Source organism: Lycium ferocissimum, chromosome 11 (genome assembly GCF_029784015.1).
Source record: "Lycium ferocissimum isolate CSIRO_LF1 chromosome 11, AGI_CSIRO_Lferr_CH_V1, whole genome shotgun sequence".
NCBI classification, from domain to species: domain Eukaryota; kingdom Viridiplantae; phylum Streptophyta; class Magnoliopsida; order Solanales; family Solanaceae; genus Lycium; species Lycium ferocissimum.
The window spans coordinates 49420925-49442162 of record NC_081352.1 but is presented as its reverse complement, the minus strand read 5'-3'; the positions used below and the strand labels follow the sequence as shown (position 1 = coordinate 49442162).

The window sequence follows — 21238 nt, the reverse complement described above, 5'->3', positions numbered from 1 at the left end:
AATTAAGAGATTAAATAGACACAGAGCCAGTAATAAAAAACAAATTCCAAAAGCAAACAATTTTCTCGAGAAAATTTTTTTAAGAAAAAAAAAAAAAACTAATTCCAAATAGCAAACAATTTCTCCCTTTCTTTCCAAAAACCAGTGTCACAAAAAACTAAATCAAATCTCAGTACTCAAACGACCCCTTTAGGTGATCCAGTTCAACTGATATTCTCAAGTAAACTACTATTGGGTGAAATACATGTTCGATCTTCATCATTATTGAAACACAATAGATACTGAAATGTGGAGTTTATAAGTAAAGCAAATCATAAAAAAATGGGATGGGGAAGAGCTACATATGAAGGAGTAATAGCAGTTGGATCATTGTGTTTATTGGGTTGGACAGGGTTATGGTTTTTGAATAGAAGATTATATAAGGAGTATGAAGAGAAGAGAGTATTAGTTCAGATCATTTTCAGTGTTGTTTTCGCTTTCTCTTGCAATCTTTTTCAGCTTGTTCTTTTCGAGATCATTCCCCTTCTTTCCAAACAGTAATACATACGCTTTGTCTCAATAACTCTTTTTTATTTTTCTTAGATCTCTAGTACTACCTGCTTGTTTTTTTTCACTGTGTCTATCTTATTATCTTGCTGCTGTTATTACTGCTGTCTTTTCATCTCCCTTTGAACCGAGGGTCTATCGGCATTACATGGTAGGGGTAAGGTCTGCGACCCCACCTGGTGGGATTATACTGAGTATGTTGTTGTTGTATTATCAACCGGATTGACTTGCCTATGTAGTAAGACTAGCAATCTCTCAAACCCCGCCACTTCCCAATCTTGAAATTCCCTTCTAAATCTCAAGTCCCAGAAAGTTTCTCCGCCTTGTGACCCCATAAAGCATTTATATGTAATCTAGCAGAACACTATGGGGGTGAGATGGGGTGGGAAGTGGGGGTTCGGATTGGCGGGAAGGGTGGGTCGACGGGATGGTCAAGGGGTGGGGGTTGGGGGTGTTGGGTGGGTGGGGCGGAAAAAAGGAACTTGAATGTCAATTATGGTACTTGTTTTTCTCTATTTCCGTTAGGAAAATCATTTCCTCATTTTTAAGGAACTTGTTTTCCCAGAGAAAATGTGTTTCAAAACATTTGGACCAACCAAAACATGTGAAAATTGGAAAAAATTTCCGGTAAATGTTTTCCTCCATATTGAACACACCCTTAGAGATGTTGTTGTGTTTGGTTAATTGGGAGCAGGTGAGCTGGGTGTGCGTGATTATGGGGTTCGTACCGGAGAGAATCCTGCGATTTATAGAAGATAAATTACGGTGTTCAGCTTAAATGGGGATTATGTTGTTTCTAGTTAGAGATTGTCTTTGCAGGGATAGATGCAAATTCTTCATTGGATCTATGAAATAGGAATAGAAGAGCTGATGATCTGGGGATGGAAGATTAAAGCCTGTTTATCTAATATCTATCAATGAGCTAGGCATTATCCAAACTAGTTGGGTTGGTTATATGAATCCTCTATATTTGTTCTGTTCAAGTGGGACTTGATTCCTTTCAATACTGGTAAACTAATTTGTAGATTAAGGCAAATTACGGTTTAAAACTATCAGTTCTGTAAATCTCAAAGTTAGAGCATTGAAATGCAAGTCCTCCACCATATTGAAAGGACTCCAAGTAAACACTAGTACCGTAAGTATAATAACAATAACCAAGCATTAAACCAAACTAGTTGGTATTGATTACATGTATTGTTGCTCTTCCTTTGTATTCTTTAACTAAATTCACATGTATTATGAGATTAGAAATATTTGAGAACAACTTTGTTTCGTGTAATTTTAGGTGTACCTCATCTCGTTTTAGCACTAAACTCCTAAGAGTGTCATACCTACAGATCAGTGTATCTGGAGGTTTACATATGTCTTCTTTTTTTTTTTTGAAATAAGATATTGCCAAGCCATCTCCGGCAACTTTAACTCATTTATCCTCTATATTTTCTACATGCACCTTCTGTCTGATGTGATCATTTTGAATCATGTCTAAATTTTTTCATTCAAAAGATCTTGGTCCACTCTTCTATAGAACTTGCCTTTTACTTTGTTATGTATCCTTTTATTGCATAGTACTTTTGCGGCACTGATACATTACAACTAGCCTATTTAATTCTACGTTACATCTTCATTCATCATGCCATTTTCTGAACGACTGAGCCTAAATATTTGACTTGTTGTATTTATATACCAAAATCCCCTCTAATCTCACTGGGTCATCGTTCATCTTGTGGAGATAATTACAGTGCATATATTTTGTCGTACTTTGACTTATCCTAAAACCCGTAGAGTTCTTTTCCATAATTCCAGTTTTTGAATTGACTTACTCGCTGGTTTCATCAATATATTACCATATGCAAATAGCGCATGAAACCTCATCCTATATCTTCTTGGTCAACACTCAACACAGTTGAACCATATGAACGTACATACTTTTGACACCGGTTTGGTGTTTAGTGATGAAATCTTTTGACTCCCTACTGGTTAACTCACCTGTAGCTAGGGATGGTATGGTTCAAGGTAAAATCCTTGTGTAGACTCAAGTTATGGTAAACCTATCTATATATCCTTTATATTTGATATAGATTCATATGTTTCAAGTATTAACTGAAGAACTCTTTTTGATATTCTATCATATGCTTTCTCTAGATTAATGAATATTATGTGAAAATCCTTTTTCCTTTCCCATAGATTTTCATAAATTTTCTCTACAAAATGTAGTCTTTGTTGTAAATTTTGTAAACATATACCGAAATTGATTCTATGTCATCCTTGTAATGTCACGAAAGTAAAGTTGTATCATGCTTTCTCAAAGTACCATCATATGAAACATAAGTTTAACATCATGATTGTTCATAGAAGTTTGAATATGTCCTTTTTCTTACATATCTGTACTAATGTACTCTTTTTCTGCTCGTTTTATATCTTTCCACTCCTCACTAGACTCAGAATATGGTTAGTTATATTATTTCTACCTCTCTGAGGTACTTTCAAACATCTATAAGGATGTCATCTGCATCACATGGTTTTCTAGCCCGCATTACTTGTTGCATTCTTTACTTTGGCGGATCTAAATCTTTCTCTAGGAATGTAAATAAAGTTTTTTCTGAAGAATTACATCCTTTTTTTATTTTTTATGAAGTAATTGATTCTATTCAAGGCATCCAGAAGATGCAAAGTAGTTACAAAAGATTGAGCACAAGAATGTCAGCTCTAGTACTTAACTAAAGAGCAAACAAAATCTAAAAGGCTATCAGGGGAATCTATTGGGGATAAAAAGGCCCAACTATGTAAATAAAAAAGACATTTAGCTTTGAGCATAGTTTGACTAGTTGAAAGACCATCAAAACATCTACTATTCCTTTCATTCCATATAGTCCAAAAGATGGCAGCTATCATCTTCCAAATCTTCTTGATGGTGCTGTCAACTTTCCATTGGCTCCAGCTTTCAAAAACTTCCCTGATAGTGTTTGGCATTACCCATTTGAGTCCAAAAAAGGGGAGGAACATATGCCATAGATCAACAGACCAAGGAATCCTCGGTCTGAAGAATTACATCCTAATGAGGGAGAAAACTGTAAAAAGCTTTAGCTAAAGAGTGAAGAGGCAGAACAAGTGGAAGTTTTAGATACATGAAGGTTCCAATTGCTGGTCCGCAAGTTGCAGCCAGGAAACTGTAGTATAATCTCTCTACTGATTATTACTCTGCTGGAAACTGATTATAGGGATCCTTTGCCATTTGTTTCAGTTTTTCTCAATTTTCATTTCCTCAATTGGTCCTTATTTTTGATCTGTTTGATTCTTTTTTTTTTCTCCCTCCTAACTTATAGATGATAATGACCTTTTGGCTCTTATTATATTTTGAGTGAGCTATGAATGTTGATGGTCAGTTGTGCTGGAAGGTGGGAGATAAAATTTCAAAATATATTCTTAAGCAATATATTAGAACGTTGAAGCTCGAAAGGTCCTATAGCTAACTGTTGTTTCTGAAAATCGTGTCTTTCACTCTCTCATTCTGTTTCTTTTCAACTCAAGGTTTTACACGTAAAAGTAACGACTGTTTTGCTTAACCTTTCCATATTTAATCACAAAAGTTTATATATTTTTGTTCTTCGAAGTCCTGTTTTGGAGTCAGGTGACTTATGATTACATTCATAATAGTTTGGCTTCCTGTATGAATGTCTTTAATTGTTAACTGCTGATCCTAAAGTCGCACAAACCAAAGATTGCATCATCATGTTGGCATTTTTTTTTTTGACACATTACATTTTTGTGCAAACACTATGTCCTCAATACTAGTTCCATGTATGACATATCAAAAAAAAATATAGTTCCAGATATGACTCTAGTAGATTATATCATACGTCCTTCATTCCATTTAAAGATCACCTATTGTGACCTACTTGGATTTTAAGAATAAAATGCTTAACCACATTACTGGATTCACTTTGGTAATAAAATGTTTGAAATAATGGTTCTGTGAAGAAAAATGGAATAATTAGTTGAAAACACGTCATATCATTTTAATATTTATATGAAGTAGTATTATCTTATATTAGTTTGAATTGTTCGAGAGAGAAAAGTTTTATATGAAGAGGTCAGTAGGTCATTTTTTGGGGACAGAGGGAACATTATCTGCAGTCAGTTTACTAGCTTTGCACTATCTTTTAGGTTCTTATAAGTTGTTTAATTGATTAACCATTCTGTGTTGACTGTAGGGCAAGATGGATGAATTGGAAGGTGGATTTGTTTTGTTTGATACTGTTACTAGTCTTCCTGTTGCCCTACTATCATTGCTACCTGATGCTTTGCAACAGTGGTAAGTTACTTTAACTATGACCATGCTCAATCAAAACTTCACTTTTCACCTTTTACACACCTTTGTTGAATCTGGTCTATCCTCTTCCTTTTTTTCTGTTTTTTTTTCCTTTCCATCTATATTTTTATTTTCATTTTTCCATTCCTGCTGTTGATGAGATTCGGTCGAAGCTGCTTACTCTGCTGTCATTTTAGTCCCAAGATGCTTCTTGGCACAAAAATGTGATCTTTTCTTCCCCTTTGGAATGAAGAAGGGTTAAGACTACCCAAGGCTTTCTAAACATGATTTTATTTATTAATCTCTTGCATTCCTGTTTTATTTCAAATACATTTAAAATTGTCTATAACATCTGATGTTGCTTATTTTTTATGATTGTTTCTCAAGAGAAAAAATGATAAGATCCCAAGTATCGGATACTTTACGTCCTCAGCAACTTAACTCCTTAGCTATTAAGGAAAAGAGTAAAGAGGATAATACCTAGTTGCTCCTGTGCTAATCTAATATACAATTTAGATAGATGTGCTTTGTGGAAATATCAAGATGGTGTCTATAAGAATCGTTACATGAGCTTTATTTGCACGATTTCCCCGTCTATGCGTAACTCTTACCTGCAACCTTGGCTACACTTTTCATGCACATGGAGGTTTCATGGTGGTTTACCTCTAAAGTTTTAGCAGACAGTGTCCTTCTGCATGCTTGCTTCATCACCGTAGATGCACTTTTTTGGAAGTACTAATTTGTATCATGCTCTTAAAGTAGAAGAAAGGGAATTTTACCATGTGGATTAATTGAAAAGCTATCAATTTAGAAAACTGTTTATTTTGGAAGGAGTGAAGACTTGATCTGGTTATGGGTTACTAAGGCTAGCTTAGAATTTTAAGCTTTTAATGCACTTCAATTGAATTGACTATATGGTCTAGGGAAATTCTCACCTTATGAGCAACTTCTGCCGTTGAGTTAGGCTCAAGGTCCATTTGCCCATACTAATTTTTAATTTATCCAATGTTGGGCCACTATATTGTATTGTCCGCACTTCAATTGTCCAACCTTGAGTGTGCGGGAGGGAGGGGGATTTAAGTGTCCTACATTGATTGAGAGAATGAGTTGCTGTCTGTTTATATGATCTTGAGCAATCATCACCTCAGAGCTAGCTTTTGAGGTTGATTTAGGACCAAGGGCCATACTTTTAACGGTGCATATTGTTATACTTTAACCGAACCCGACTTGTTTGGGACTGAGGCATTGTTGTTGTATATTGTTGTACTGATGGCACATCATTGTCCTTTTATGACTACTCCAAATTCTCCTGTAAGGGCCCAAAAATAATATCATAATAACCATGAATAAGTAGGACAAAGTCTTGACTCTTGACCATAGAGCAGCTTGATTATAGTACTGCGCTGCTGTTCCAACATTCTCTCTCTCTCTCTCTCTCTCTCTCACGCGCATAACTTGCATGCTTTTTAGCCATAAAAAAGATTTGTTCACACTCGAATCGAATATTAGACTGTACCATCTCAATCACCTTTCTTCAAAAGATGTTCTGAATCTTGAGTTTGTATTTCAGGCGTGAGGAAGGATCGGGCTGCAGTGGGTGCTATCTTATTCTTGTTGGCTTTTCTCTATGGTTTTTGGCGTTTGGGCATTCATTTTCCAATGCCTTCTCCTGACAGAGGTTTGTATATTTCTTTTGTTGCGCATGGATATTGTTTTCCACCCTCCTTGTTGATTTTCTGAATATTGAAATAATGTTCTCTAGGCCACATCTTTATGATAAGACATCATAATGGCGTGACTATAAAGGACCAGGACTCTTGTCATCTTTGTATCCCCAGTCTCCTGCATTATAACTATGTTTTTACATTCTTTTTTTTAGGATTTTTCACCATAACTCAGCTGGTTAGCAGGATTGGAGTGATTGGTGTGACTGTCATGGCTATCCTTTCAGGTTTTGGAGCAGTCAATTTGCCGTACAGTTATCTATCTCTATTCATCAGGTAACATTTGAGCATAAAGATGCAGTTTAAATTGGTGCTTATGAGTGCAAACTCAGTTGGTTTATAGTTTATCTTCTTGGAGATAGCACGGAACTAGATCTGATTGTGAATTGTACGGTACATTCCTTTTTCAAACCTCCTCTCTTCGATGGAGTGATTGTTATTTTAATAAAGATAGTTTTGGTTAATAACCCTTGCTTTTGTTTACAACCTACTATAGCCTTACTTAGACTAGGTTTTAACCAATTTGAATTTGATACTCCTAGTATCTAGTCAAATATATGTTGAACTGAAGTCTATAGCAAAAGGAGTTGTATCATATTTATAGTAATCATAAGTGGTATCATATTTATAGTAATCATACTTGGTCTTTTAGTATCCTGACTCTTCCTATATTGAAGAGAAATAGAGGAATCAGAGATCAAAGGACTGGAGAGGCAGCTGATGCAGTCAATTGAAACTTGTATTGCAAAGAAAAAGAGAATTATTCTTGGTCAGAGGGAAATGGAGCGGATCCAAGATTCGGAAGAGGTTAATCGGTCAACTTAAGCTTTTTACTTTTGTATGCTTTCATTATGTGTACACAACCCCTCCCCCGCACAAAAAAAAACACAGAAAGAAACACATATTATTGTTTGTAGGTGGCCTGTACTTTTCTTCTTTTTCATACTAGTGCAAAGTCATTGATAATAGCTTAGTTCTAAATGGGGCTATTGGGGTGCGTTATTGATATGCCTTTATATAGCCCTATCCTACCTCGTTGAAAGTTATAGGTGCTCCATGCGATTCTTGAAAATATCTAGAGTTGGGTATATATGACACTACTGCGTCTTCATTCAAGTGATTCAACCAATTTGACCTCATTAATTACATAGAAATCACATTTTGTAATAGGGGACAATTAGCTATAGCAGTGGGTGTTGTAGCGTTTGTAAGTATTTCTTGCATGAAGCACTTTCCTGAGTATCTCTCTCACACCCTTTTCTAGGTCAAGTAGCAATTTCGTAAAGATATTGATGAAAAAGCTTATACCTTGATTTAGAAACCAGAACTTAATTTCTTGCTCGAGTTATACTGCGACTTCGCGTGTTTAAAAGGAAGGTTAGCTGATTTTTGCTATGCGAGTCAATACCTCAATTTTCACATTAGCTGCTATTGGCAAGAGATAATAAAATAACGAAAGGGCAAGGTGTTGTTTCGTGGTTCTGAACATTTGCAGTTTCTTTATGTATTTTATTTTGAAGTGTGTTCTCTCATATGTTTCTGCTGCAGAAAACAAAATCCAGTTCCTTCTTTAAGCGCATTGTGGGAACAGTTGTACGATCCGTTCAGGATGACCAAAAGGAACAAGGTTGGTGTATAGTAGAACATTTCTCCTGAAAATTTATTGATTCAAGTGCATACAAGCCTCCGTAAACCAGATTCTCTTGTTTTTTTTTTTTTTTTTCATTTCTCCTACATGTGCTGATTATAACTAATTTCTTTTGTGGCAATTCTTAGTTTCTGTTGCTTCTTCTCTCTCTCTCTCTCTCTCTCTCTACTCTGTGTTACAATTCTTTCCTAATTTTGTAACTGGACAGTTTGTTTGAACATGCCCAAACTTTTTGAAGTTGTGAATTCAAAACAGCCACCCCCTTGTCCTTCTCTTAACTTACTGCCAAGCAGCATAGTGATAGTTGACTGAAAATTATTCTGGACGGAGTGAAGCAGCACATCTAAAGATTTAAAATAAAAATAGCTGGTATTAAATAACTGGGGTAATGCTTGATATTGCAACTTGATAATAACGAGGAATTGAGTGGCATAAATTGCATTTTAAAGAAGTGACTTTTTTTCTTGGGAATCTTCAAGTAATATTACATTTGAATGGAGGGAGAAATTATGCTTAAGATTCATGGTTTGATATGCTGTCCCTGCAAATAAGACCATAGCTAGTTGGCTTTCCTTTTGTCTCTAAATACTAGGATCTAAGAGCAGTGCCATTACTTGCCTAATGGATTCAGTTTTCATCTATTTAAGTTTTTTTTCCTCTTTTTTATATCAAAAAAAAAAAAAAGAAGAGAAACATCAAATGCTCTCTCTACAGTTGTACATGATATTTGCATTACTTCTAACAATTCGTTGACACATTTCTCTTTGGTGTTGAATGCACTTCATGCATGAAGATATCAGAAACATGGAAAACGAGGTTCAGGCCTTAGAGGAGCTATCAAAGCAGCTGTTCTTGGAAATTTATGAGCTTCGGCAAGCTAAGGTTCATATTGAACTTTGTCTTATGTTGCACTATTTTTTACCTGTCCATCTCGCTAAAAATGACCTAGTATGACCAATGTGATTTTTAAGAGAGTGATATCTGAATAAATTATCATTCTGATTTGGTAGGAGGTTAAAACTACAGTTTGAAGTGTGAAAAGTTGTAGTAGTTATTCTGTATATATAACTTCAATATTTGAAACAATGAGAAGTAGTATGAAGGTACTTTGTCAAAAGAAAAGCAAAGTAATAGTATCAGGTTTATTAATTTGAATTGACTAACAAACAACTAATACTTTTTTTTAATCCATACCAACGAACAATTATATTAGTTTGAATTGTTGGAAAGGGTGGAGAAACATTCCTTTTAACGAAATAGCTCTGTGTTTTTGGGAAGATCGAATGAAAAAATAGGTCACTGTCACACTCAATGGTGTGGCATAATCAATGAAGTTGGTAACCCAATCAGGCTGGCTTTCTTCCTGACAGTCTACACCTTATCAAACAGAGTACCAGTTTGCAAGAATGGTCGCTCTTCTCTGGTGTAAATATTTATGCTGCCCATATTGTTTGAGCAAATTATGCAGCCAACAAAGCATCTCCTCATTCCTTCCCTCTCCCCAAACTGTATACTTGTATTTGACTAAAAACATATATTACATGGTGTTTATCTTTTTCTTGAGCAATTTGCTTTCTTCTTTGGTTGTTTGTGAGCTTTCCTAGTTGAAGGGTTCGGGGGAGGGGCTGTCTGCTGTATTTGTTTGTGTCTCCTATCCAACAAGGTAGTCCCTCTGAATATATGTGTGTCCTTCCGCTTCCCTGAATTCAAGTCTGTATGTTGCTATTTTATAGTTTTTTCATTGTTTTTACCTTATGAGAGCAGCAAAATATTCCTTTATTTGTCCGCAAGCTCATAACGTTGTGGTCCATAATCGAGTTTAGCTTATATTGTAATAACTCCTTTTCAATTAATTTAATTCAATTGGTTTGAAACTACTTTCTTTGTGTTTAACTGACTCAATTTGTCCATGACACCAGGAAGCTGCTGCTTATTCTCGAACATGGAAGGGTCATTTGCAGAATCTTTTGGGCTATGTGTGTTCTGTGTATTGTGTCTATAAAATGATAAAGGTATGAAAAGGAAATTAAATTTGGAAAATTTAAGCACCTCTCAGGTGATGTCTTCTCTTTTCCTGTTCATATGACAGGCCTACATCAGTGTTAGCAGGAAACTTGATTGATGTATTTATTATTGATCGACACTAGTGCAGAAACTTTTATGGTCTTCCATTTCTATATCATAATTAATACTTTGACATGGAGTCATGGACACTACAACGTTTGTTCATGTTGAGGATCTTGCTGCACTCACCCCTTCCAAATTCTGCTTATTAATGTTCAAGCGAGATAGCTAATTTACCGTTTAACTTTTGCAGTCTCTTCAGAGCGTTGTATTCAAGGAGGTGCGCTTCTAAATTAGAATTTCATCTGCTTAATGGTTCACTTTTCTTTATGTAATTTATAGTTGAATCCTGCATACCAAGCCTATACTAGATGAAGTTTGACACAAGCATACTGTTCTTTGACAGGCCGGTTCTGTAGATCCTGTAACAAGGACAATCAGCATATTTTTACAGTTCTTTGACATAGGAATAGATGTCAACTTGTTATCACAGGTTCGTCTCTTTGCGTTATTTCACCTACTCATGGTGTCCATGGTTATGGTGCTTCTTGGATGGTTAGCCTATCATTTGAATGAAGCTATTGTTTCCATTAATACATTTTGGTGAGGAACGTTCAGTAATGAGGTTTGATTGAGAAGCTAGCTTCTAGAATACTTGCATGAAATTTGAAGGAATTGGTAGAAGATGAAAGTGCTTGAAGAAGGTGGCTTTTTATTTTACCTATAGCAAAACCACTGAAAAAATAGATCAAGATTCTTGAGTTTGTAAAAGTGAAAGCTGAGAAGCTAATTCAACACATTAGCAATTTCCCCCTTTTTGGTGTGATAATGGATGAGTAAGCACATTAATTGTTTCTAAAAATTATAATAAAATGTGGCATCTAAAATAAACCTCATCGATAAGAAGACAATCTTTAACTATTGAATTCCTGTCAAAAAAAAAAAAAAGAAAAAAAAAGACGATCTTTAACAGTATACTGCTGTTTCTAATATCAAGTCGAGGTAATATTTACTATCTTAGTGAAATTAATTATACCACACAACAGGAAGGGGTGACTGTTTTATGAGTGACATTGTAAGCTTTAGGAGCTCATTCTGAGGCTCTTCTCATTAGTTTATTGTTTCTGCTAGTATTTCGTCTTTCATTTTGTGGACATGAGTTGTCTGACCATTGCTCCGTTGTGCAGTACATCTCTCTCCTGTTCATTGGGGTGTTGATTGTGGTATCTGTGAGGGGCTTCCTGACTAACTTGATGAAGGTAAATTTATGCTTCACGGTTGCATCTAGTCCAGGCAATACCTCTTAATCTTGTTGACTCTGTTTTACTACATCAGTTGCTTTGAGGTAACAATATAATTTAAAAACGGTGTAAACAGAAAGTTCTTTGTTGTATAGAGGATTGGGTGGAGTTTGTAGAGGATCATATTTTGTAGATTCTTGACCTTTTCGTTACCCTTTGTATACGGGCGTTTTGGCCATGAATGAAAATACTTTTACTTGATAAAAAAAAAAATGAACTCTTTAAGGTTTAATCTCAAACATTTCACAGAAACGTGAAATCAAAGTAGGCGATAAAGTTTGATGAGTAAATTCGCCAATTTGGTTGCACATGCACCAGCACAGATAGAAGCAAGGAAACTACTTTACATTCTTTAACTGTTTGATAAATGAAAAACCAACTTTTTATTTACTCGAGTATCCTGCAGCTAACTTGAAGCATTTTGGTTGTGCCCAGTTCTTCTTTGCAGTCTCCAGAGTTGGAAGTGGATCATCAAGTAATGTCGTACTTTTTCTCTCTGAAATCATGGGAATGTACTTCCTTTCCTCCATTCTTTTGATCAGAAAGAGTCTGGCAACTGAATATCGGTATGGTTACTACTAATGAGCTCTCTATTCTGAATATCTGTTACTAGATCTCTTTGCTTTATAATGTTCTGCACTTCAAACTAATCACGGTCTATTTCCACTTACCGAGTTGTTGGCAAGAAAGGAACTTGAAAGTTTGTTAGTGTATGTAATTATGCCTTTTACTTCAGAACTGACCATTTTGCGGACATTGGAAAACGTTACTATTAAGCTAGTAACTTGATTTTGGTACATGATCTGATATCCTTTTTTTTTTTTTTTTTTTTTTTTTTTTTTTTTTTTTGTTTGTTCTACTCATGTTTGCACCATCCCCTAACCCGATTTATGTTGGCAGGATAATCATAACGGATGTATTAGGTGGAGACATACAATTTGACTTCTATCACAGGTGGTTCGATGCAATATTTGTAGCCAGTGCTTTCTTATCGCTGCTTTTGCTCTCTGCACACTATACAGCTCGCAAGGCCGATAATAAGCACCCAATTGATTAAACCATTTTCCTGAGTGAAGATGCTATATTTTATAGGCAAGAATCACTTAACACTATTCTTTGTAATGATGTATCATTGATATAATAGCAATTTTTGTATGATCAAAGCTCTCTGGTTTCCGTCTAATTGATGTCTTCGTAAATGTGGTGCTTCATCAATTTTATCACACAATACCAGGTACGAGATTAATAACGTCCCAGCAAATTTACGGACGCTTCTGTTAACTCATTTTTATAGGATATTTAATGTTAAGGTCTGTTATAGGGAGGTACTTTTTTGTTGGTAAAGGGTAGTAAGTAGACATGAATTAGTCGAGATATACGCAAGTTTGATTCAGATGCAATTGTTTTAGAAGAAGATATTAGCGTCTAAATCACTCGATCATATCATGATTTGATTTATAGTCTATTTGGGTTGCGCATTCACTTGTATTCTTGGGTGAAGATGGCTTTCTATATATGTGAAATTTAATTATTCACTTTCTCAGATTTCGTTTAATCCCCTCTTGTTCAGAAGTACTAGATGCTCAATTTGTCACTCAGGTTTTGAGTTCTCGATCATGGTTGCATCGTTTATTAACGGATGAACTTTCTTTTCTTTTTTAAGTAAGGAGGCCATGCGTTTGTTATCGTGTGTACGTTTAGGCATACATCATCGATCGGCTGCAAACTAGATGCGTGGAGGCATACATCATCGATCGGTTGCAAACTAGATGCGTGGGTTGTATATATGGGTTATCTCCCCTATATGAAACCTATTAATGTGTGCACGCAAGACAGAGAGATCCAACACTATTTATATAGCTAATGCTTTGTCAATGATTACATATTCAAAAAAAATATATATATATATATATATATATAGTAGTGAACTTTTTCCCCTCCAGATGGGCCATTAAGATTTTTACGAACAGAATGACCATACGTAAGCGAAATAGCAATATTATGTAGTTCATCAAATTCCCTGCAACAATCACAAAATGCAACACGTGATAAGACAACATACTTTCATAACATGTAGTCCTAAATCAAAATATTTATGCGCTGATGGAGAATAAGGAGTCTAAAGATAGATAAAAGATAATCATTTTACACAATGATTATACTGTAAAATAATCAGTTTTTACACATATATGAACCATTATAATGTCAATCAAGAACACCAATGACATAAAATCTCCCCCCCCCCCCCAAGCTTTAAGACAAAATACTAATAGAAACAATGATGTAGTCAAGATGAAAAAATAAACAAATTTATATCATAATATGGTAGCAAAAGCCCGCATTATGAGTAAATATTCCAAAATACAACAGTAAAAGCCCCAGCATTACTCGTCACATCTTGACTACAGCTCCAGTGTTCTAGTACACTTGTCGTGTCTGGTTCCAAACTAACATCATTTTCCAGTGCAGCATGTAGTACCTAAGAGAAGTTCATGATTCGGCAGCAGTAGATTGCATACAGCAGAACCATTTTTTCTGAAAGGCAGTACATCCGAAAAAAGTTATAATCTGGAATTTATGTATAGATGCAGACATACTACTAAAGAAAAGAGATGAAAAAACAGCATTATGTTCTTCGATCTTAAGCAAACATTAATGCTAAACTAATCATATTCACCTGTACAATGGCAATAGGACCCTGCTTGCTCACTAATGAGGAATTCCTCAACAATTCCTCAAGTTATATGCTATTTATTTGTTCGCTGACCATGTGCATTGATCATAGATAGAGAACTAGAGATAATATATGCATGAAATTAGGATTCAGGCTGTACTTACACATAAGATAGTTCACAGTTTTAGTAGTAATTTCCAACAAGGATCCTGTAGGACGAGGATAGTACAGAAAGCAGGCAGAAAACAAGAATAAAAATCTCACAAAGAAATGCTCTGATATATGGACTGATCTACAAAAGAAAATTGTATAACAAACTATATATAATGGATCCTTGTAAACATACATGAAATTTTGTGACAAAATGTTACTTGCTCCGACCTCATTTTATGTGATGCTGTTTGATTGGAAAAAGAGTTTAAGAAAGAAAGAAGGACTTTAAAAGTTTGTGGTTTAGAACAAACAATAGATACTTGTGTGGCTATAAGTCTATCTCATTAAGTAGATGAGAAATGATATTTGATGTTTTACAACGGATCTTCTTGATTTGAGCTGTTACTTATGGGAGATAAGATTGGTTAGTGTATTTACAATGACAATCCTCAACATCAAACCTGAGGCTGGAATGACAATCCGCACAATACAACACAAGTAACAGAATTAATAGCCATTATGTGGGCACAACTTACTGATTGAGGTTTTCCAAGCGTTGCTTTATTTTTGTATGCAGAGTCACCCTTGGGTGGTGAGTCTACCTTGCCACCTGTCTTCTTCTCATTTCGAGCTTTATTAAAGATCACTGTGAATCCCTCAGCTGAAGATGGGTCATTGACATCCCACTCGCCGAACTTAGGTAGTGGACGGCCTTTTTCCTGTAGAGGTTAAAAATAACTATCAGATCATTGCAGTTTATAGTCCTACACATTGAATTGAAATGGACATGACAATGCCTACTGTCAACCAGTCAAAGCATCAGCAACCCCCAACCCCCAAAAGAAAAAAAACTCCTCCCACAAAAAATTGAGGGCTAAATTCTGACTTTTAAAAATATTGAAAATGTTGCTGGTGGCAAAACTTAGAAAGCTGCATATCATCACACTTGTTCACAAAAGCAATTAATGGCAGGTTACATTGTCAAATAGATAAACACATTAATTCAGGATCAAGAAATGGTATTTTAATATATTAAAAAGAAAAGGTGTGGCTTGTACTAAACAAATGCTTCAGTATTACAAAGTAAGTCAAGCAGCAAAAGTTGCAAAACAATGCAAGAACATAAAGTGCTCAAGTGCACCAAAGACCTGCTGGGAAGGGGATGGCGAAGGGCACAAAAAGATCCATTTAACTCAAATCTGTCCATTCCTTCCACCGTATAATACACTGCATGTTCTTTTAATTATAAAGGTATAATACTGCAGATCCAAAAGCAAATTTTTATATGATCAGCATACCCTTGCTGGATTGGAAAAGTTAAGATTATTAGTATGAGGTAAGGACAGGGTCAGATTTTAAGGAAATAGGAGTTAAATTGCTTCATTTGGATCCTTTTTTTTGAGAAGGTAACAGTTTGCTTCATTTGGATCCTAAGCGAAGACGTTTTACTCAATTTGCAGTACAACATCATCTCAAATGGAACAGTAACTTAAATCGACTCATATGCAACTATTGCATCATAATTTCACTCAACGATCAATCTCAGATAGGCCTATTTCAAGCACAAAAACATAAAGGAGCTTTCTTTAAGTAGGCGTTTGGCCATGAAAACCAAATATTTTTCACTTTATTTGGTATTTTGGAGTTGAAGTTGTGTTTGGTTATAGTTTTTGCAAAGAATATTTGGTTGTTTGAATGTATTGGAAGTGAAAAAAGTGAAAAGCAAGTTTTGGTTGTTTTCCAAATTCCAAATACAACTTCAAGTTGTACTTGGAATTTTTATGGCCAAACACCATAAAGTGAAAAAAGTGAAAAAATATTCTGGAAAAACCATAGTCTCCTCCTTTAAAGACGCTAAAACAATAAGGCAGAACACTTACACCTCTAATCCCTAAGATAGTAAAGTTTCTACTTTGTCATTGGTTTCAAGCATTTGGCCATGAGAATTTCACTTTTTTCTGGAAATTTTTTTCACTTTATTTGAAAAACAGCTTTGGCCATGAAAAATCCAAATACAGCTTGAAGTTGTATTTGAAAAACACCTACAACACTTTTTTCACTTTCAGTACATTCAAACAACCAAATATTCTTTGCAAAAACTATAACCAAACACAACTCCAACTTCAAAATTCCAAAAAAATGTGAAAAATATTTGGTTTTCATGGCCAAACGCCTACATAGAGAACCAAAAATTTAATCTTTCAACTATAAAGGACAACAGGTTTCAAGGAATAAACCACACCACCCACACACACACACACAAAAAAATCACCTTGGAAATGGCTACTTTCTTTCCTCAACATTAAAAACAGACACAAAATACATAAATCTTTAAGAAAATTAAACCAAAGCAATAAAACATCCTTTTTTAAGGGGCACAAAGAATTAACTTATAATTGAAATTTTCAAGAAAAGGGTATTTTTTTTTCTTTAATCTAAAACTAAACAATCAAAGAAGAGATGATATAAGGAAGACAAAAAAAAATTGAGAAGATTACTTACCGCCATGAATTCTTTAGACAGAAACAGAGAGAATAATCTTTCAGAAAACAAAACTGTTATGCACCCTTTTTTGGATTGCTGTTTATACAATTTGATTTTTTATATATATGTGTGTATCCTTATTTATTTATTTGTATAAAAAAATAAAAAGGAAAGAGAAATTCTCTCCTTTTTGTCAGTGCAAATGGAAACGGAAAGGTTACAGAGAAGAATTATGAAAAAGGAAACAAAGAGGTATATAGATAGACAGACGTACAGCTGGATTCAAACTGGGCCCATTCTTCTAGTACTATTTTGTGGGCCCAACTGTTCTGGTTTAATTCTCTACTGCTCTTTTTTTTTTCTTTTTCTTTTTCCTCCGTCATAATTAAATTTAGGTAAAATTTCTCAAATGACTACCTTATTGTAGCTTCCTACCATTTGTAGCTACCCTTTTTAATATTACCATTCGTAGCTAAAAATCAGCTGATTTGTGTATGTTTTCGCATGTATTTGTTTCCAGCAAATACATGAGCATGCGGTAAAAAAAAGGAACAGGCTCCTTTAATTTAGTCCGAATAACGTGGTGGTATTAAATGAGAAATTAAGATATTTTTTACCTTCTTTTCCGCAAAATCTGCTGTAATATTTCCTTTCCTTACACGTTTCTCTTCTTCCATGCATTCTTCCACATTCAAACGTAAAAATTCAAATTTCAAATTAAATCTTCAACACCTCTGAAAATACATTGACAAAACAAACACGATCAATCATCGTGTATTTCGTGCAAAAACACCGTTTTGATTTCACAAATTTCGTCTATTCAAGTTGTATTTATGTGATTTCAAAACAACACGATCAATCAATGTACCAATGTATTTGAAATTTTCAATATTGATTTCGTTTTTTATTTACTCATGTATTTGATAAAGATAACTAATGTATTTGAAGTTTCCAATCAAACCCCATGTATTTTATATTAAATCTCATGTATTTGTGAGTAACAATTTGCATCACCCATGTATTTGATGGGATTAATTTGAACAAAATACATAAATATATGTACACTTACCATGTATTTGTGTCACCCGTGTATTTGAAACTAGATGAACTGATGGAATTAATTTGAACAAAATACACAAATATATAGAAAAACTTACAAAAATACACCACCAACTACAACAATTGGTAGTTATATCATAGAACATACACAAATACATATATTTTTAATCTTCTCAAAATCCTAAAAAACTTTCTCTCTCCCCTTCTCTCGTGTGCGCCGCCATAACCACCACCATGGCTCGAAGCAAAAACAATCACTTCCACCAAGTTGATTTTGTGGAAGAATAATAACACAAATAGCGAAAATATCACGAAACAAAGGAGATGGGATAGAACGTGAGTACTTTTAAGGCTTCTTTTTCCTTTTTTGAAAAAAAAAAAAAAAAGAATATGACGAATCTTCTTGATTGGTGAGAATGGAAGTGAAATTTTTTTGCGAACGGTGAAGAGAGAAGAAGACGATCATAAAAGGTAAGAAGTTATGAAAGAGAGAGAATGGTAATGTATATTAAGTGATTAATATTGTTACTGTTGGGTTAAAAGGGATATGGGATTGGGTGCTAATTTTTAGGTGTATTTGTGAAATGGTAATTCAAAAATTACCGTGTCGCTATAATAGTTAAATTAGAAAAGTATTTAGTTATTATTAGTAATTAAAATAAAAGGTAGTTATTACCACTAATTATGTATTAGAAGTAGTTATAACGCGTAAAAATTCCTTAAATTTAAAATAAGAATTCGACGCAAATCTTAAGATGAATGGTGTTTTATTTGGAAAAATTTTATAAATTTTGGGCTGTGTCATACTCCCTCAGGATAAAAAAAAAGAGAGTCCATTTAGCTATTTACACATCCTTTAAGAAACTATTCACTTCAAGAAAAAAAATATGTAAATTGACTAAACTACTCCTAATTAAATAGGCATTGGAATTTGATCACATAACACTTAATAGGGGCAAATATGAAAAGATAAGGTTAATTGTTTGGGATAAGGCACCATTACCCCCCTGAACTATACCCGAATTTGCTACGACACACCTTACCTTTCCCTGGGCCCTATTACCCCCCTAAACTTATTTAAAACGGAATAATTACCCCCTTAAATGCTGATGTGGCAAAGAGAGTGTGTTTCACTCTCTTTGAGAGAGTGAGAAACATAAAAAAGGGCAAAACTTATTTTTTTTTTTCTTAAAAATCTGAAAATAAATCTAGTCTTCCACATTTAGTTTTAAAAAACGGGTTTTCCACATGTTAAGAAAATAATTCATTTTTTCAAAATTTTATAAAAATTCAGTTTTTTTCACATTTTGGCAAGAAAAACACTTTTCCGATTTTATTTGAAAAATAAAAGTGTCCTAAGAAAATGAAATCATGAAAATCAAGATTTTTTAAGACATTTTAAAAAAATAATCAAGTTTTCCATATTTTTAACAAATCCATTTTTCCGTATTTTAAAAAAATCATTTTTCAGCTTTTTTTTTCTTTTCAAAAACGGTTTTAAAAAAACAAATTTTCAATTTTTTTTTTTTAAAAGGGTTTTAAAAATCCTTTTTTTAAAAGAAAATTCAGTTTTTTAATCCATGTTTTTAGTTTTTTTTTTTAAATGGGTTTAAAAAAAATCAAATTTTCAAATTAAAAAAAAAAGACGGGTTTTAAAACTCATTTTTTTAAAATGAAAATTCAGTTTTTTATTTTTATTTTAAAAAAATTGACACGTAAATCAAATAATTAAAAAAAGAAGAAAAAACAAATAAATACACATGTGGCAAGGAGAGTGTATGCCACTCTCCCCATGCAGCGGGCGCATCAGGGGGTAATTATTCCGTTTTAAATAAGTTTAGTGGGGGTAATAGACCACTTTTAAGGCACGTAAGAAATTCGCATAGTTCATGCAGAATTATGCCTTATCCCTAATTGTTTCTTAGTTTAATAAGTGGACACTTTTTTTTATTCGGAGGGAGTACCATTTAGGAAAGAAAAGTAAAAACAAATCAATTAAAGAGTAAATTGTCAATATTCCAGACCCCGCGTGAGATTACACTGGGTATATTGTTGTATTTGTCAATATTACTTTTTTGCTTCTTTTCAAAATTTTCTTAAAATTAGAAATAGTTAATGTTAGGATTTGAAAAAAAAAAACCTTCAAAGAGAAGGTTATCTTTTCTATATAAAAAAAAAAAAAAAAAAAAAAACATCTTTGGATCATAAAAAAAGTGTCAGAAATTCATTTATATTGGAACGAATGAAGTATTTATTTATTGGTTGGGTGACTCGCACTGTTACCCCCCTGTACTATACCCAAAATTGCTACGACACACCTTACCTTTCCTAGGGTCCTATTACCCCCTAAATTTATTTAAAACTAATAATTACCCCCCTAAACGCCGATTCCCACTTCATATGGGAGAGTGACATACACTCTCCTTTGCCACATGCGTATTTATTTATTTTCTTCTTTTTTTTTTAAATTTTTTTACCACGTGTTAATTTTTTTAAAAATAAAAAATAAAAAATTAAATTTTAATTAAAAAAAAAAGAGTTTTAAAACCCGTTTTTTTTTTTAATTTGAAAATTTGATTTTTTTTAAACCCATTTAAAAAAAATAAAAAATAAAAAATAAAAACATGGATTAAAAAATTGAATTTTCTTTTAAAAAAATGATTTTTAAAACCCTTTTTTTAAAAAAAAATTGAAAATTTGTTTTTTTTTTAAAACCCGTTTTTGAAAAAGAAAAAAAAAACTGAAAAATGATTTTTTTTTTAAATATGGAAAAATGGATTTGTTAAAAATATGGAAAACTTGATTATTTTTTAAAATGTCTTTAAAAATCTTGATTTTCATGATTTCATTTTCTTAGTACACTTTTATTTTTCAAATAAAATCCGGAAAAGTGTTTTTCTTGCCAAAATGTGAAAAAACTGAATTTTTATAAAATTTTGAAAAATTAATTATTTTCTTAACATGTGGAAAACCCGTTTTTTAAAACTAAATGTGGAAGACTAGATTTATTTTCAAATTTTAAGAAAAATGCGATTTTTAAGAAAAAAAAAAAATTAAGTTTTCCTTTTTTATGTTTCTCACTCTCTCAAAGAGAGCGAAACACACTCTCCTTGCACATCAAGCAGTGGGGAATTATTCCATTTTAAATAAGTTTAGGGGGTAATAGGACTCAAGAAAAGTGTAGGTTGTCAGAATAATTTTTAGATAAGATAGTGGAATGTTGCCTTATCCCAATCTTAATTAATCGATTAGAAGTGAGGTGGTCGAACATAAAGC

At 33.6% G+C, this 21238-nt stretch overlaps 2 protein-coding genes across 4 annotated transcripts; one reads left to right on the top strand and one right to left on the bottom strand.

Annotated features, from left to right (window-relative positions):
• Positions 1-198: 198 nt before the first annotated feature.
• On the top strand, positions 199-12775 carry LOC132036279 (GPCR-type G protein 1-like). 3 transcript variants are annotated; one of them, XM_059426581.1, is made up of 13 exons: positions 199-536; positions 4758-4858; positions 6426-6533; positions 6735-6855; positions 7257-7386; positions 8128-8206; positions 9021-9109; positions 10147-10239; positions 10545-10571; positions 10698-10784; positions 11479-11550; positions 12028-12158; positions 12493-12775. In XM_059426581.1, the coding sequence occupies exons 1-13, from the start codon at positions 322-324 to the stop codon at positions 12647-12649; spliced, it is 1410 nt and encodes a 469-aa protein (XP_059282564.1). In that variant the 5' UTR covers positions 199-321; the 3' UTR covers positions 12650-12775. The 3 variants fall into 3 exon arrangements, with proteins under 3 accessions (XP_059282564.1, XP_059282565.1, XP_059282566.1); XM_059426582.1 differs by lacking the exon at positions 199-536 and adding an exon at positions 1027-3715; XM_059426583.1 differs by lacking the exon at positions 199-536 and adding an exon at positions 1033-3718.
• Positions 12776-13795: 1020 nt separating this feature from the next.
• Positions 13796-17128, bottom strand: LOC132036911 (protein NOI4). The gene is made up of 3 exons (XM_059427328.1): positions 16922-17128; positions 14956-15138; positions 13796-14127 (listed from the first exon to the last, which is right to left on the bottom strand). Exons 1-3 carry the CDS (start codon positions 16925-16927, stop codon positions 14083-14085), a joined length of 234 nt encoding a protein of 77 aa, XP_059283311.1. The 5' UTR covers positions 16928-17128; the 3' UTR covers positions 13796-14082.
• Between the last annotated feature and the right edge of the window lie 4110 nt (positions 17129-21238).

Bases quoted from the DNA above. Each gene is read 5' to 3' on its own strand.
- LOC132036279 (XM_059426581.1), top strand. From the start codon at position 322: ATGGGATGGGGAAGAGCTACATATGAAGGAGTAATAGCAGTTGGATCA. The intron at 537-4,757 runs GTAATACATACG...TGTTGACTGTAG, and splicing joins ATTCCCCTTCTTTCCAAACA to GGCAAGATGGATGAATTGGA. The intron at 11,551-12,027 runs GTAAATTTATGC...GGTTGTGCCCAG, and splicing joins TCCTGACTAACTTGATGAAG to TTCTTCTTTGCAGTCTCCAG.
- LOC132036911 (XM_059427328.1), bottom strand. The intron at 14,128-14,955 runs GTAAGTTGTGCC...ACTGCCTTTCAG, and splicing joins CGCTTGGAAAACCTCAATCA to AAAAAATGGTTCTGCTGTAT.